Source organism: Sardina pilchardus, chromosome 15 (genome assembly GCF_963854185.1).
Source record: "Sardina pilchardus chromosome 15, fSarPil1.1, whole genome shotgun sequence".
In the NCBI taxonomy this organism is placed as follows: Eukaryota; Metazoa; Chordata; class Actinopteri; order Clupeiformes; family Clupeidae; genus Sardina; species Sardina pilchardus.
Window position 1 is genome coordinate 1,745,805 of NC_085008.1, and position 17,198 is coordinate 1,763,002.

General features: G+C 43.1%; 1 protein-coding gene across 1 annotated transcript; it reads right to left on the reverse strand.

The window, feature by feature from the left end:
• Positions 1 to 1,630: 1,630 nt before the first annotated feature.
• On the reverse strand, positions 1,631 to 15,585 carry LOC134101862 (vitellogenin-like). The gene is made up of 34 exons (XM_062555712.1): positions 15,534 to 15,585; positions 15,392 to 15,412; positions 15,130 to 15,281; positions 13,349 to 13,600; positions 13,076 to 13,222; positions 12,845 to 12,993; positions 12,293 to 12,443; positions 12,044 to 12,201; positions 11,451 to 11,616; positions 11,156 to 11,281; positions 10,848 to 11,066; positions 10,142 to 10,359; positions 9,953 to 10,050; positions 9,720 to 9,844; positions 9,459 to 9,563; positions 9,079 to 9,198; positions 8,771 to 8,957; positions 8,376 to 8,469; positions 7,695 to 7,880; positions 7,471 to 7,597; positions 7,171 to 7,390; positions 6,698 to 7,062; positions 6,553 to 6,597; positions 6,361 to 6,444; positions 5,722 to 5,928; positions 5,041 to 5,183; positions 3,477 to 3,615; positions 3,170 to 3,296; positions 2,860 to 3,043; positions 2,675 to 2,769; positions 2,490 to 2,584; positions 2,241 to 2,406; positions 1,988 to 2,149; positions 1,631 to 1,860 (listed from the first exon to the last, which is right to left on the reverse strand). Exons 1-34 carry the CDS (start codon positions 15,571 to 15,573, stop codon positions 1,751 to 1,753), a joined length of 4,983 nt encoding a protein of 1,660 aa, XP_062411696.1. The 5' UTR covers positions 15,574 to 15,585; the 3' UTR covers positions 1,631 to 1,750.
• Positions 15,586 to 17,198: the final 1,613 nt, after the last annotated feature.

Sequence of the window (17,198 nt, forward strand, 5' to 3'; positions counted from 1 at the left end):
TTTGGCCCCTGTGATAATAGTGTTTATTCTCTTAGCATTTGTAGTTTGTTGTTATACCTTGTGTTAGAGCCCTGATCATGCGCTTGGTTGATGGCAAACGGTTCAGTTTACTCTTTTTAGCGATGGAAGTCAAGAAAGATGAAGAATGACTACCACCCTTTAATGATATGATGACTCTAGCCTAAAGCTTACTGTATGAATAAGACGGATGTGTGTGTCTGATGTGATGGTTGTTACAAATAAAAAGCAGGAAAATGTGAGGGAAAATGACACAGATTAACTTTAACCTTGTGTTGTTTTTCCTCTTATACTGTGTTTCTGTAAAATATTAAACTCTTGAATGGATTCTTCTATTAAAGCTTAACATAGTTTTTTGTGTTCCTCCTATAGCCTACTTCTATTACTGTAACCCTGACCCCAGCTCCTCTGCAGTACTGACCCCAGCTCCTCCTCCTCAGTACTGACCCCAGCTCCTCTGCAGTACTGACCCCAGCTCCTCCTCCTCAGTACTGACCCCAGCTCCTCTGCAGTACTGACCCCAGCTCCTCTGCAGTACTGACCCCAGCTCCTCTGCAGTACTGACCCCAGCTCCTCCTCCTCAGTACTGACCCCAGCTCCTCTGCAGTACTGACCCCAGCTCCTCTGCAGTACTGACCCCAGCTCCTCCTCACTGTGTGTTCACACCGCCAGCGACTTGAGCTTCCAAAGATTCCGGAAGTCATTCATTTTCAATGGAAGCCGGCTTCTCTCAGCTGCCAGCAGCGACCAATCCGTCGGCGTCGCGTTTTGGGCGTCTTGAGCGACTAGAGAAAGTTGAAAGTGGTTTAACTTTATGGTAATGAGCTATGACGCGGTTCAGCGACCAAACGACTTTCAACGAACATAGAATGCTACTACGTCAGAGCGGCCAGGAGCGGCCAAAGCTTTCAAGCTTCCCACGGCGTCCTTTACAGGGCGTCTTGAGCGATTTTGGAAGCTCAAGTCGCTCTTGGTCTGAACACACAGTTAGTACTGACCCCAGCTCCTCCGCAGTACTGACCCCAGCTGCTCCTCTGCAGTACTGACCCCAGCTCCTCTGCAGTACTGACCCCAGCTCCTCTGCAGTACTGACCCCAGCTCCTCTGCGGTACTGACCCCAGCTCCTCTGCAGTACTGACCCCAGCTGCTCCTCTGCAGTACTGACCCCAGCTCCTCCTCAGTACTGACCTCAGCTCCTCTGCAGTACTGTACCTTTTGAACTGATTCTTCTGTGGGACCCTAACCTCTTTATGTGGTGGTTTGCTGGTTGACCAGCTTCTTAACCAGCTTGTCTGACCACCCTGATGGTTAACCAGCTAGACCAGCAAAACTCTTGTGAAAAAATATCAGCTGGTTTACCCAGCTCATGGTTCAGTTGGTTTTGCTTGTCGGACGTACCCCCCAAGATGTACCATGCCAGCTTATGATGGTCATTCTACAAAACCGCCATGACCATCTTTCAGTACACCAACAATGCCAAGCTTGGCAGGCTGGTCACCAGTATATTATAACCATCTTATACCAGCTGTAAAACCACCTTATACCAGACTGGCTGACTAACTGATAAACCATGTGCATATTGGCACAAAATCAAAATGGATGAAATTGCAAATTTATGTGCTCAATGTTTATTTATTTCAGAACTTGCATTGACTGCATACATGGGGTTTAGAATCACAACAGGGACAGATAGATCTAATTGATAAATACATGGACTGGAATTTAAAACAATCTATGCACACTCTGCATTGCACTGGCATTCCATATGGGCTTCTGCAGTCTCCATCAGATCCACACTCTTCTGAGAGATGTTGCTAAGATCCACAGAGCGGATGATGGGGACTAAAGAAAGGGAAAATAAGGGTAGGTTCAGTTAAGCCTGCTCTTCACAACATCATTCTCTAGATCAACTAGGACATTTGTTTTTCTTTAGTTTTTCTTTAGCCACCAAGTGACATATAAGACTCACCAGAGGGAGAGCAGTGGAATCCAACAGTGACAGGCATGGTCTTCACTGGGAGGCACCCGGGCAGACACTGAAGCACTGGTTCAACAGAGTAGCATGTAGAATCCTGGCCATTCACAACCATCTGTTTCTCCAGCTTCACAGATTCACGCTGCAGACGGCACTCTGAAACAAAAAGAACAGCATTTCAAGACATGTTAGGAGAAGAACATCCCTGCCAAAGCTTTGGATAAATGTTGACCGGCATTTTTCGTACGAGTGCTGTCACGGCAGTTCTCAGCTGGAAGGGTCCAGGAATGGGCGAAGCTGACGGAGTTCTCTGTCTGGACACCGCTGGGAGTGGAGTACTCCTGTCTGGTCTCTCCATCGGCTTTACCGCAGAGACCACAAGTCTGGCCCTTCATCCAGTCCACAACGTTGACCTAAAGAACACAGATTCATTGAGTTTCATCCCCTCGTATTTCTTCTAAAAACACTGTTGATGTGACATTTGAGCTATATTTACCCTCCATGTGTCCTTGGCGAAGTAAACCTCCTGAAGACCCAGGCGAGGAGCATGCAGTGACAGGCCCTGAGCTTTCTGTCTGATCTGGATTGGGACTAAAGCCATAAACATAGCATTATAGAACACTGTTGTGAAAAATATCAAGCATTATTGGATCAATGGAAAAGTAAAAATGTTCAGTTTACCTGAGGGATGTTGGTAGGGAAGGTTGGAAATGGGAACCTCAACACCGTTAACCTTCACCAGCACATCGCTGCCAGTTGGGTACAGGTCAACATCCCTGCAGAAGGTCACAGCAAAGTCATTAGCATTCGGAGCTACAGTATACCCTCACGATGCAATGGGACATTCCGTATTCAGGAATACTCACATATCAGCAATCTTCACATTGATGTGGTTCTGCTGGGTAAGCTGGTCCTTCTTGAGCAACACCATGAACTTAAGCTCTGGGGTGCAGTCCTGTGCCAGCACTTGGTAGCAGGAGAGGGGCATCTCAATTGTGTATTTCCTGTTGTTGAATGTGGTCAGTTTCTTCTGGACCAAACTACACTGGGCTGAAAGTAAATTTTGTATTATATTATAATTATTTCATATTTTCTTTTTCGTGTAAATGTGCAGGCTCCAAAAGTGAGTCACACAGTTCCACACATTTTTCAAATTTTTCATTTGTGTGTTCCTACCAGCGGTGGCCTTGGAATACAGGAAGTGCAGCTGCTCAAGGATGTTCTCCTCGGGATTGGCTATCATGGCATCAGCTCCAATAGGCAGAGCAATGGGCAGAGGCAGGGCCAGTTTGGAGAGAGTCATCTAGACAAGCACAACATGTCGTGAGATGGATATCAGCGTGATTCATTCATTTGAAAATAAGTATGAGACTATTTGGACATCAGCATGATTCATTCATTTGAAAATAAGTGTGAGACTATTTGGACATCAGCATGATTCATTCGTTTGAAAATAAGTATGAGACTATTTGGAGATATTTACCGTTGGCAGTTTCACGATCACATTGACTGTCCTTTCAGTAGGGATGGCAACAGTCAGTTCCAGTTCCTTCTCACTGTTCTTGGCTTTGTTGACAGTGATTCCAGCCATCAGAGCAGCACCTGGGATGTACTTAGCCAGCCTGGGTGTGTATAAATATATGCATTTTTATAAATATAAATATAGTATACAGTGGGTATAGTAAGTATTCACACCCATGCTAAAGTTGACTAAAAAGAGGAATATAAAATCATCTTTTCAGAATTGATTGTAATGCCTTAATTCAAAAAATGAGTAAAAATCAAACCGCTAAGGAAACTAATTTTCTTTGTGATTGAAGAATGTATCGTAAATAGATAAATGTTCTTCCTTAAATACAGGTTGCATAAGTATTCAACCCCTATGTTAAATTCCCATAGGAGCAGGAGGATTTTTTATATATTTTTATTTTTAAAGGCCAGCTATTTCATGGATCCAGGATATTATGCATCCTGATAAAGTTCCCTTGGCCTTTGGAATTAAAATAGCCCCATATCATCACATACCCTTCACCATAGCTAGAGATTGGCATGGTGCTTTTTACAGTTAGCCAATTAGCCTGTTTGATGCTCATTGAGCTCAATGCAAATCAAACAGGCTAATAGGCTAACTGGAAAAAGCACCATGCCAATCTCTATCTATGGTGAAGGGTATGTGATGATGTGGGGCTATTTTAATTCCAAAGGCCAAGGGAACTTTATCAGGATGCATAATATCCTGGATCCATGAAATAGCTGGCCTTTAAAAATAAAAACATATAAAAAATCCTCCTGCTCCTATGGGAATTTAACATAGGGGTTGAATACTTATGCAACCTGTATTTAAGGAAGAACATTTATCTATTTACGATACATTCTTCAATCACAAAGAAAATTAGTGTCCTTAGCGGTTTGATTTTTACTAATTTTTTGAATTAAGGCATTACAATCAATTCTCAAAAGCTGATTTTATATTCCTCTTTTTAGTCAACTTTAGCATGGGTGTGAATACTTACTATACCCACTGTATAAATGTACTTAGCCAGCCTGGGTGTGTATAAATATATGCATATATATAAATATAAATATAGTATATAAATGTACTTAGCCAGCCTGGGTGTGTATAAATACAGTATATGCATATATATATACATATAAATATAGTATATAAATGTACTTAGCCAGCCTGGGTGTGTATAAATATATGCATATATATAATATAAATATAAATATAGTATATAAATGTACTTAGCCAGCCTGGGTGTGTATAAATATATGCATTTTTATAAATATAAATGTAGTATATAAATGTACTTAGCCAGCCTGGGTGTATATAAATATATGCATATACTGTTTATAAATATAAATACAGTATATAAATGTACTTAGCCAGCCTGGGTGTATATAAATATACGCATATATAAAAATATAAATACAGTATATAAATGTACTTAGCCAGCCTGGGTGGAAAAATGTTCAAAAATATTCCTGGATTTCATATCATAGCCTGACCATTTTTTTTATAAATACTAAAATTAATGACAAAGTACCTGGTTGCATAGGTGGTGACAATTTTAGGGATCTTCACCCATTCCAGCTCCAGACGGGCTGCAGGGCTTGCACCAAGAAGACCAGCTTCTGCCTTCAAGATAGTAGCATACTCCTGGCACTCTGCTCCCCACGCAACCTTACCCTGATTACACAAACATCACACACTCTTAACCAGTTACAATAAGAAGACCAGCTTCTGCCTTCAAGATAGTAGCATACTCCTGGCACTCTGCTCCCCACGCAACCTTACCCTGATAACACAAACATGTCAGACACTCTTAACCAGTTACAATAATGATCAGATCTGATGATAGATGGTGAAAAGGGTAAATTACCCTGTTTACACAAACATGTCACACACTCTTAACCAGTTACAATAATGATCAGATCTGATGATAGATGGTGAAAAGGGTCAATTACCCTGATACACAAACATCACACACTCTTAACCAGTTACAATAATGATCAACTCTGATGATAGATGGTGAAAAGGGTAAATTACCCTGATACACAAACATCACACACTCTTAACCAGTTACAATAATGATCAAATCTGATGATAGATGGTGAAAAGGGTCAATTGTGACTGAAACACAAACATCACACACTCTTAACCAGTTACAATAATGATCAGATCTGATGATAGATGGTGAAAAGGGTCAATTGTGGCTGAACCGCACCATGACTTTGTGCTTGCTGAGAAGAACACCGTCAGCACACATCTTCCAGTTGTCAGTCTCAGCCAGAGCGGAGATGATGGTCTGCAGTCTGTAGTTGGCCTTGTCCAGATAGGCGGCAGCCTGGTAGCCCAGCAGCTTCTGGTCAGCTCTCACGGCGCGGAACAGGACCACCACAATAGGAGCGACGGCGTTACCGAGGAACTTGTTCTGAAAGGATGGATTGAAAATGACACTCATTTCCACCCAGTACCAAACTCTAGTATAGGGGTGTGTGCCATTTCATGCACCTTACTTGTTGGCAAATTGTTAATGCATTATAAGACCTTACTTCACTACAAAACCTGTAAATTCCACTCCTTATAAATGCCATACATTTGGCCTTCCTACCTAGTTTTTAGGTAGAAATGTGCATTGATTAAGGTCAATTAAGCCAATGGTCGAGAAAAACCTACTGAATTTACCCCTTTCCCCTAATTAACACCTAATGACCCCCTTACGCAGGTAAAATGAATGGTCTGATTTACAAATTGAGGGCCCCTTATTGGGTTTGGTATATTTTCAGTGCTTTAAGGCAAACTTGAATAAATCATGTCCGTAATGCTTGTTGGTAGATGGGTTGGGTCATCTGATGGACCTTACTTGTTGGTAAATGGCTTCAAAGCTGGATGCGCTGCTTCCACTGCTTCTGAGCTTCTGAGCGGAGATTCCTTGAGAGACCAAGTGCTGATATCCAATCACAAATATTGAAGTTAGACATGTTTCACAATACTATATATTTTAAAAATGTTGATATTTAGATACTTTTCTATTAATTTTCAAGAGTGATTATACCTGGTTCTTGTGGAATTTCTTGAATGGGTATTCCTTGAATGAAGCCTACAGAGAACAAACAATGAGTAAAAGATGCAATAACTTGTGCCATAAATATAAACATATCTTGATCAATGACACCATGTGAGATGGCCCCCAAACTGACCTTTGACATGCGGGAGCTGGATGAGCTGGAGCTTGAGCTGGAGGAGGAGGAGGAGCTCAACAGGCTGCTGAGACCAAACATGCTGGAGCTGAACAGGCTGCTGGAGCTGCTGGAGGAGCTGGCGGCCATCTTGCTGTTGACGCGTGAGGAAGAGCTGGAGGAGCTGGAGGATCTACGGCTGGAGCTGCTGGAGCTGCTGGAGCTGTTCCTCAGAGCGGGCTCAAGGATCTTCCTCAGCTTAGACACAATGGTTCTGCCCTCGGTCGTCTGCTCGTCGATTATGTTGATTTCCTTCAGAAGCCTTTCTGCAGCCTTGGGTCCAACTTGCACTTCAACCTCCAGTCTTTCAATGACTGTGCCATCAACTACACAACAGATGGATTTGGGTTGAACTATCAGAATACTGTACTCCTATCACCTCCAGAAATACATTACATAAATATGTATACATGTATAACAAAAAAAAACCTAACCTGGTTTCACAGCAACACGAACTGCGTGTTGCCCAATTAGGTTGAGCACGGGAATGTTCTTGATGAGGGCACCATTGCTGGAGGAGAACTCGAAACATCCCTTAACTCCCAGGAGAGCAGCAGGGACACAGATGGTCTTGTGGATTGGTGTGTTTGCTTTCAGCAGTTCAGATGATGCCTCAGAGTAGATGATCTCAGCGGACTGGGACTGGGACTGGGACTGAGAGAGAGAATCACGTTCAAACTGTTGAACAGCGCGTCAGAAAGAGTAAGAAAAGAACAGCTCCCGTTAAGACTTACCAGACTACGAGACATAGATGCCACTCTCTCGGCAGACATACGCTGTGCAGCAATAATAGGCACCATTGGAGTAATCCTCTCAGCTGCAAGGTCCTCAATGTTACGGGCAATAGCCAGGGTCTCCACACTAGGAGCACAAATGAATAATCATACAGGCTTATCGTCATGAATGTCTGTATTATATCTGTATTGTTTTCCACATCATTCAGCACAGGTCTTATTACCTAATGTCTGCGATGTGCTCAGGTGTCACAACAGGGAGAGCTTCGATCTTGAAGTTCAGTTTGGGAATGTCTGCTCTTGCAGCAAGCTTGGCAGGCAGCACGGTGAGAGCCTTGGCTCTGGCCATGATGGCAGCCTGCAGGAAGGCCGTGTTGACTCCCATCACAGCAAAGGTGTGCATGGTGATGCTGAAGAAGGAAAAGAAATATTACAAGATCTACATTTGGTAGCCTATACGCACAATCACCTTACTTCAGTTAACCCAGAGCCCAAATAAGGAAGCGGGTGCACTGCATAAGCACTGAGCATAGCTGCCAACACTGAACATTGAACATAAGGGAGATTTCCCAGGTTACTAACTCAACATACGGGTCATTCTGACCCAACATACAGGTCTGTCTAACCCAACATACGGGAAAATTAAAACATTCGTCTCTCTCTGCTGACAGCAAGAATTCGTACAAAACTGCTGCGCTATCTAAAGGAGGTGTGAAGCTAGGTGTAATGTAACTTTTCTTACAGATTGTCAAATCATGCTCTCACAACAACCACACTGTTATCTTAAATAGGCCAACATCACTCTAAGGTTGCATTCAAGCAAGCAAGCAAAACAATGCCTTGAAACCATCTGTTTCACTGGAAGGGCTACAGTACAGAGACTGACAGGTATGACGGAGATGTACCTTGGAGTGGCCTCAGCTTCCAACTGAATGTCTGTTTTCAGCAGCTCGGCAGCAGTGAGAGGTTCAGAAAGAGGAGGGGTAATTGTTGCTTTCACTGTAGATATTGGATGAAGGGTAGATGTGTTGGATTACAAAACAAATAGCCTTGCAATATAGCGATCATGGCCATTACCGGTAGATATTGTCAGAGGTGGACATCCCGGTTCCAGAAAGTAAAAGTCCTGCCAAATATTATTTCTACCTGTGCACTTAACACAGGTGATTATCTGATCTGCCTGGCTGCTAAGGACAATGAGCTGGTTTACTAAATGGTTGGATCAAATACTTGGCAGGACTTTTACTTTCTGAAGGCAGGATGTCCGCATCTGGTTATTGCATAATTATCCGTGTCCTACCCTTGATGGTGGCAGCAGCGACGGCAGCGGAGTAGAGGCTGATCTCCATGGGCACACCGAGAGCCGTGGGGAAGATGCGGCGGATCTCAGCAGCCAGAAGAGGCTTTGCGGCCTGAGCGCTGATTCCTGTCTGCAGGGCCCGCAGGGCATCCTTCAGCAGGGTCTTGGCATCGGCACTGGTGGCTAGCTGGAGAGATAAACAGGACAATTACATTTCCACACTAACTTCAGTGAAATACTAAAGTCAAACCAAAAACATATGACAGTGTCATCTCATGAACAAGCACTGGGAAGATCATTTTGTATACCTGAACTGCTTGATTAACAATATCCTTGTCAATGTTGGCAAAAGCAATCTCCTGTCCAAAGAATTTCACGTAGACAGATGCGAGTGGCTGGCTAGTTGGCAAGGCCTTCCATTCAGCAATCTTCAAGAAGATAAGATGGTATCACAGTCAGATATTAAGTTTTCAATATTCTCAAGATAGATAGATATCATCCAGAGGGAAATGATATGCATCCAGTAGCTTATACAGCCATAACACAACAAACACACAACTGGGACTGAAGAGTGCAACAACTTTGCTTATTATAAAGATCAACTATGACTTATGACAAGACAAGAATGTAAACACAACAGAACTGCTTAATGTGAGTTATGATGAAAAGTGACATCACTTTTACATACCGCCTTCATGACGCGCTTCATCTTGGTGATCCTGTCGTCCTCCAGATCCTCCAGCACATGAGTCTTCAGAAGGGCCTCCTGAATTCCCTCAGTTCTCACTCCAAACTGAGAGGGAAAAATGAACACGTTAGTCTTCAGAAGGGCCTCCTGAATCCCCTCAGTTCTCACTCCAAATGAGAGGGAAGCATGAACACGTTAGACACAATTCAATCCATTAATGACGGAGAAGATTTCTATGAGAACATTGTTGTTTTACCACACCTCAAGAACATCAGCAGCAGCTCCAGCAAGATAGGCACGAGCTTTGGCCACTACCGCTCTGGGCAGGATGGTGGCGCCATCGTTGATGATGAACGCAGTGCCAGCAGCACCAGCCATCACAGGACCTTATTAGAGCAGAGAGAACTTGACTTCAGAACAGGGGGGATGGCTTAATATAAAAGTGCTTACTTCTGTAGATGTGAAGGTGGATGGCTTAATATAAATGTGCTTACTTCTGTAGATGTCAAGGTGGATGGCTTTGCTGAAACGATAGCTCAGTCTGTCCAGCTTGGGGCTCAAGATCTTGATAGCAACGTTGCTGGCAGCAGCACTGCAATGGGCATGAATGGCCGTGTTACACAACTGAACTGACTATGGTTCATGAGGAAAGCAAAAACACTCAGAAGCCAAAGTGCGCTTACACTGAGGCGTAGTCTGGGACCGTGCTCCTGGTGAGGGATCTGATGTAGGAATACACAAAGCTGACGATCTGCATGCTGGTCTCCTTCTTCAGAACGCTGGCGATAGTGGACACCAGTGCCACGGTGGGCTTGGTCTCGAACAGAACCACCGCGGACACCATACGCAGCTCAGGGTGCAGGGCCTTGTCCATGAACAGCTGCAGCGCCACGGGCTGGATCTACAACACCAAGTTACACTACACAGTTAGACATCTGCTGGATCTACAACACCGAGTTACACTACACAGTTAGACATCAGCTGGATCTACAACACCAAGTTACACTACACAGTTAGACATCAGCAGGGCCACGGGCTGGATCTACAACACCAAGTTACACTACACAGTTAGACATTCAGCCAGAGTTTGGGTTGAAATTCTCCCTGTTGGCATAGGCATATTAGTTCACTGCAAATTATTGTATCTTATCAAGATAGAAAAACTTAACTTAGATTTAGAAGAGTTGTTTATCTTGTTTTAACAATTAATTTCTTATTTTAAGTGTTCAATGTTACCCTATAATCTTATTTCTAGATTTAATTAGCTTAATTCAAGAAAATGATCTTGCTGCATGGACAGATAACTTCCCTTGTTTTGAGTACCGTTTACCTCAGATTTAGTGTTTTTATCTTGTTTTTAGACACCCCTTTTTTGCAGTGTAGACTCACCAATCTGGGTTCCCTTTTAGCGATGTTTCTGAGAGCCAAGATGGCGTCGACTTGCACTCTCATGGGGAGAGCGGCAGCTGCAGAACCAAACCCAGGGAGGATCTTCATGATTGGCTTAAGACTGGCGGGATGACCAGCATTACCGAGAACTTTGATTAGCAGGGTGATGTCAGCGATATCAGCCTTAGCAATAGCCTCAGCTGCCAGCTCATGGATGGGCTAAGAAAGAAGTTTGATATTTCCTGTTAATTGTACAAAAAAACTTTGCAAACTCAGGCACTATTCTGATGACTAAGGGAAATATTCACCCTCAGGAGTTCAGCTGGGCAAGTAGGGACTGCTGCGCAGTACTTGGAGATCATGGTACCGTATCCCAGCATGGCAATCTCACGCAGAACAGGGTTGGCCTGGAGCTTGTGGTGCAGGGCCAGGATCTGTGTGATTGATGGAGTATACATATTAGTGTGTTTTTTTTTTAATACATGTTGTATGAAAGGCTATACTGCTTTGGTGGCCTTACATTGACCAGTCTAGAGTATACATATTAGTATGTCTTTTTAAATAAATGTTTTATTATAGGCTATGCTGCTTTGGTGGGCTTACATTGACCAGTCTGATGACCTCCAGATCAGCGGGAACCATATGCACAGCGGCCAGAAGAATCTGGGCAGTTTCGGGAATGCTGATGTCTTCAGCCAGGAACTTCTCCTTGATGAACTGCAGAGCAGCTGGCGTTCCAACAACGGGAATGGTGTCCAGAATCCAACGTCTAAAGCACACGAGTTCTCTCTTCATTTAGCCGGCAGATGTACATACACAATGTGCAATTTAGGTGCTGGGAAATACTGAATAAGTAATGGATGGATTTCAATAACATTTTCAGGGAAGATCAGAAAATGACCCAAGGAAGAAACGATTAAAATTTGGGAGTGATCCTTAACACCGTCAGGATTCCACAGCGTATATGTTTTTCACTTAGTGGTGTAATGGCATGGTATGGCCATGTGGTGTTGATCTGAATAGTTTAGGTTCAAATGTATGACAACCTAGGAGGAACAATACAGGCGGAAGTAGCTGCGCTCTCTGAGTGCTTTTCTAGTTTCTTAGTGTGGACTAGTCGGGGATCGAACCGGCAATCCTCCGGTCATAAGTCCGAAGCCCTAACCAGTAGGCCTCGGCTGCCCCACGTTTATTACCTGTATTCTGGCCTGGCCTTGAACTGCGTCCAGATGGCATAGATGTTCTCCACGCTGGCCACGCGCATGACCTGGATCAGCTGGATGAACTTCAGAGGAGCATCCTCATGGACCTTGGCCACGTTGTTGGCCACAAGATTGTGCAGAATCTCCACAATCTGACAAATGAATTGAGATGATCAAGTATCTGAGAATGAGTTGAGGCAGTGCGGTGTCCAGGCGGTTATCTGAAAAGTTGTAAGCTGGTACCTGAGCCTGTGCATTGCTGATCTTCAGGAGCTGAATTGGAGACTGAAGGATTTCTGTGGCGAACTCATAGAACAGAGATCCGCGGGCCACATAGTCTGCGTGGATGGGCACAATAGGGGTCTTCTCAATCTCCAGGAAGGTCAAGCTTTGCCTGGAAAGGGGCAAATATAGTTATAAGGCCTTTATTTCATAGGATATCAATATGTTTAATGATCATGCAACATGTAATACACACTGTAATAGGATCATATACAGTATAATACAATAAGGAGGCCGTCATTCCCAGCCTCAAACCCCCTCTGGACAACTGCACTCACACTTTTTCTTACTGCACTCTACCTTTTAATGTTTTCCTAGAATTGTTGTTAGAATTGCTTTAAAAAGCTTAAAATGTTTACCATGTTGTAAGTCACTTTGGTTAAAAAGCGTCAGACAAATGTGATGTGATGTGATGTAATGTGATGTGATGTGATGTGATGTGATGTAATGAGATTTAATGTGATGTGACGTGAGGTGACGTGACGTGACGTGACGTGATGTGATGTGACATACTTGGCCTCCATCTGTGCAACTCCTCCCATCTCAGCAACAGGTGTGACCTGATGGAGCTCCCTCACTGTGGCCTCAGTGATCAGGGCACCAGTGGCGCTTGGTTTCATGATGTAGCTGTAGGTTGCGGCTCCAGACAGGCTCTTGGCTTCCTGTGTATGTACGATCATATATTAGAAGACCTACATCACTAGACATCGACAGATCTGAACTAAATGATTCAGTTTTGCTGACCAGTGTTTCCAAGTAAGCCAGGCCCAAATCCTTGATGATCCTCTCTTGGCAGTTGGTGAGATCCTTGGACTTGGTGACGACGATGCGCTCGGCCTTGACATCCTCACTGATGACGTAGTGGGTCTTGCACACTCCCTGGGCTCCAGCCTGGAGAGCAAAGATGGACGACATACAGTATCAACACGATGACATTCATGTTTCACTAACTTCAGAACATTATCTGAAAACTACGACAGAGTATTAATTGATATGATCAGTTGCTTATTATCTCACCTCTTGCAGCTCATAGACGTTCTGGGTCTTCTTGAGGTTGAGTTGAAGAATATTGAGGATACCTCTGTGGACATTCAGAACTGTAGCAGAGACTCCCACAGGGGCGAACACCTTGCCAACCACACCATTAGCGTACTCAAACTTGATGGGAATCAGAAGCTGAGAGGCCAGTGCTGAGGTGAGCTTGGTGGCTGGGACGAAGGGGTCCTTTGGCCAGACACCGCTGTACTCAAAGATCTCAGGATCTGCAAGCTAATTCAATAAAAATTCACCATTCATTAATAATTTGTAATGAGGAACACTTAAGAACACTGCATTTAGTTCTTAGAACACTTTTTGAACTAAGATAGGGTTCTCTCACCTTCAGCAGGTAGGTGTTCTAATATAGGGTGTTCTCTCACCTTCAGCAGGTAGGTGTTCTAATATAGGGTGTTCTCTCACCTTCAGCAGGTAGGTGTTCTAAGATAGGGTGTTCTCTCACCTTCAGCAGGTAGGTGTTCTAATATAGGGTTCTCTCACCTTCAGCAGGTAGGTGTTCTAATATAGGGTGTTCTCTTACCTGCAGCAGGTAGGTGTTCTAAGATAGTGTTCTCTTACCTTCAGCAGGTAGGTGTTCTAAGATAGTGTTCTCTTACCTTCAGCAGGTAGGTGTTCTAATATAGGGTGTTCTCTTCCCTTCAGCAGGTAGGTGTTCTAATATAGGGTGTTCTCTTACCTTCAGCAGGTAGGTGTTCTAATATAGGGTGTTCTCTCACCTTCAGCAGGTAGGTGTTCTAATATAGTGTTCTCTTACCTTCAGCAGGTAGGTGTTCTAATATAGGGTGTTCTCTCACCTTCAGCAGGTAGGTGTTCTAATATAGGGTGTTCTCTTACCTGCAGCAGGTAGGTGTTCTAATATAGTGTTCTCTCACCTTCAGCAGGTAGGTGTTCTAATATAGGGTGTTCTCTCACCTTCAGCAGGTAGGTGTTCTAATATAGGGTGTTCTCTCACCTTCAGCAGGTAGGTGTTCTAATATAGGGTGTTCTCTCACCTTCAGCAGGTAGGTGTTCTAAGATAGGGTTCTCTCACCTTCAGCAGGTAGGTGTTCTAATATAGGGTGTTCTCTTACCTGCAGCAGGTAGGTGTTCTAATATAGGGTGTTCTCTCACCTTCAGCAGGTAGGTGTTCTAATATAGGGTGTTCTCTTACCTTCAGCAGGTAAGTGTTCTAATATAGGGTTCTCTCACCTTCAGCAGGTAGGTGTTCTAATATAGTGTTCTCTCACCTTCAGCAGGTAGGTGTTCTAATATAGGGTGTTCTCTCACCTTCAGCAGGTAGGTGTTCTAATATAGGGTGTTCTCTCACCTTCAGCAGGTAGGTGTTCTAATATAGGGTGTTATCTCACCTTCAGCAGGTAGGTGTTCTAATATAGGGTGTTCTCTCACCTTCAGCAGGTAGGTGTTCTAATATAGGGTGTTCTCTCACCTTCAGCAGGTAGGTGTTCTAAGATAGTGTTCTCTTACCTTCAGCAGGTAGGTGTTCTAATATAGGGTTCTCTCACCTTCAGCAGGTAGGTGTTCTAATATAGGGTGTTATCTCACCTTCAGCAGGTAAGTGTTCTAATATAGGGTGTTATCTCACCTTCAGCAGGTAGGTGTTCTAATATAGGGTGTTCTCTCACCTTCAGCAGGTAGGTGTTCTAATATAGGGTGTTCTCTCACCTTCAGCAAGTAGGTGTTCTAATATAGGGTGTTATCTCACCTTCAGCAGGTAGGTGTTCTAATATAGGGTGTTATCTCACCTTCAGCAGGTAGGTGTTCGGAGCCACGGCGCTGATGAGAATCTTGCTGATGACTTTCATTCCTGCTCTCGCCACACCTTCCACAGGAAGTCCTCCCAGAAGCAGCGCCTCATACTTGTACACGTAGGTCTTAGAGGCAGCAAACTCGGGAGCTGCGGAGAGAGTTAAATAGGTGCTTTTGAGAACCTATTGCATTTGAACCTTTTCCCCAATTAGTCTAATATAGCACCTTATGTTAAAGTCAACAAGTGCTTACACTCACCAAGATTAACATGTTGACTCGCTAGAAGATGAAACAAATAAAAAAGAGTTTTGTTAGAAGTTGATTTAAAGTTTTGATGTCAGTGCTACTCTAATTTAACTCTGAATTTTAAATCTGAATTAAAAAATCAGAGTCAACTTACCCACAAGGGCTAGAGTCAGTGCAAGCACAACCACTCTCATTGTCGGTGGTGGATGTAAAGAGCAACACCAGCACGGCCCCCTTTTATACTCCAGATTTTGCTGAGAGCATGACTTATCTGAAATATATCATTAACTAAATTCTAATTTTGACCCTTTTTTGTGCAGCATACGTTCAGGCCATGCCATGGAGCAACACGATCAAAAGTTAGGTTAACCTGACCGTATGCTTTGAGTGTTCTAGGACCAGTGACCAGGGTGGTTGGTTGTTTTCCTACCTGCACTTAGAGATTGGGCAATTTTTACAAACTCCCGTATGGAAATGTGAATGTAGGAAAAAACACTCTAGACATTTCTCTTTTCCATCAATTATAATCACCAAATGAAAGAATGAATGAATTCTCCACATAACTCCAATAAGTATTATATACTGTATGTTTCCATAACAGCATTTTAAAAGGACCGATCAGCAGATATTGCTACATTCATGCAGCAGGCCCTTCTATTATAAGCAACTTAAACCTCAGTGTGTACTGTGTGTGTATGTCCCTCAGTGTGTACTGTGTGTGTATGTCCCTCAGTGTGTACTGTGTGTGTATGTCCCTCAGTGTGTACTGTGTGTGTATGTCCCTCAGTGTGTACTGTGTGTGTTTGTCCCTCAGTGTGTATTGTGTGTGTATGTCCCTCAGTGTGTACTGTGTGTGTATGTCCCTCAGGGTGTATGTGTATGTCCCTCAGTGTGTACTGTGTATGTATGTCCCTCAGTGTGTACTGTGTGTGTATGTCCCTCAGTGTGTGGGGGGGCTAGCACCTACAGTAACACTACAGCATCATCTACTATCATTTGCAGTTGTCCTCTGTAAAATTTGTATTGATGGACAGGGTTATGGAGCATCTACACAATCATGAAGTTTCCCTCTGTAGAATATAATAGAATATGCATTCCAAAGACTAAACTGTGAGTATACAAGCATAGATACAGTATATAAAGCCCTATACAGTATATCTATGTATACAAGCATAGATACAGTATATAAAGCTCTATACAGTATATCTATGTATACAAGCATAGATACAGTATATAAAGCTCTTTACAGTATATCTATGTATACAAGTATTTCTGACATGTTGCTGAATGGATCATAAATGCCACAGCAACGAAGAAGAATGACTGATTATTTTCTGTTATTGTGTTGCATGTTCTTTATGTTCTTTTCTATGTTCTATATGTCTTTTCATGCTATTTTCTATAAGTCTGTTATGTTGCTGATTAGATCATAAACGGCCACAGCAATGAAGAAAAATGACTGATTATTTTATTATTGTGTTACCTGTTCCAAATGTAAAGCACTTAGTGCTGCATTCTGTGTATGAAAGGTGATAAATAAAGATTATTATTATTATTATTATTATTATATAATTAATGTACTTCATGATATGATCCATTTTCAGGTGTTCATCTCAAGCAATATTCATTTAAATGTTCCACTAGAAAACTAGTAGATTTGTTGTTCTACACAAAATGCACCTTGTGTCATCATATGTCAGTCTGACCTTAATCAAAGGTGATGTCATTATGACATGTGTGGTGTTGCAAGTTTCAAACACTGTCTGACTTTACATGAGTTGAGTTAACTGGATTTTGCTGAATTTCACTGGACTTCTCA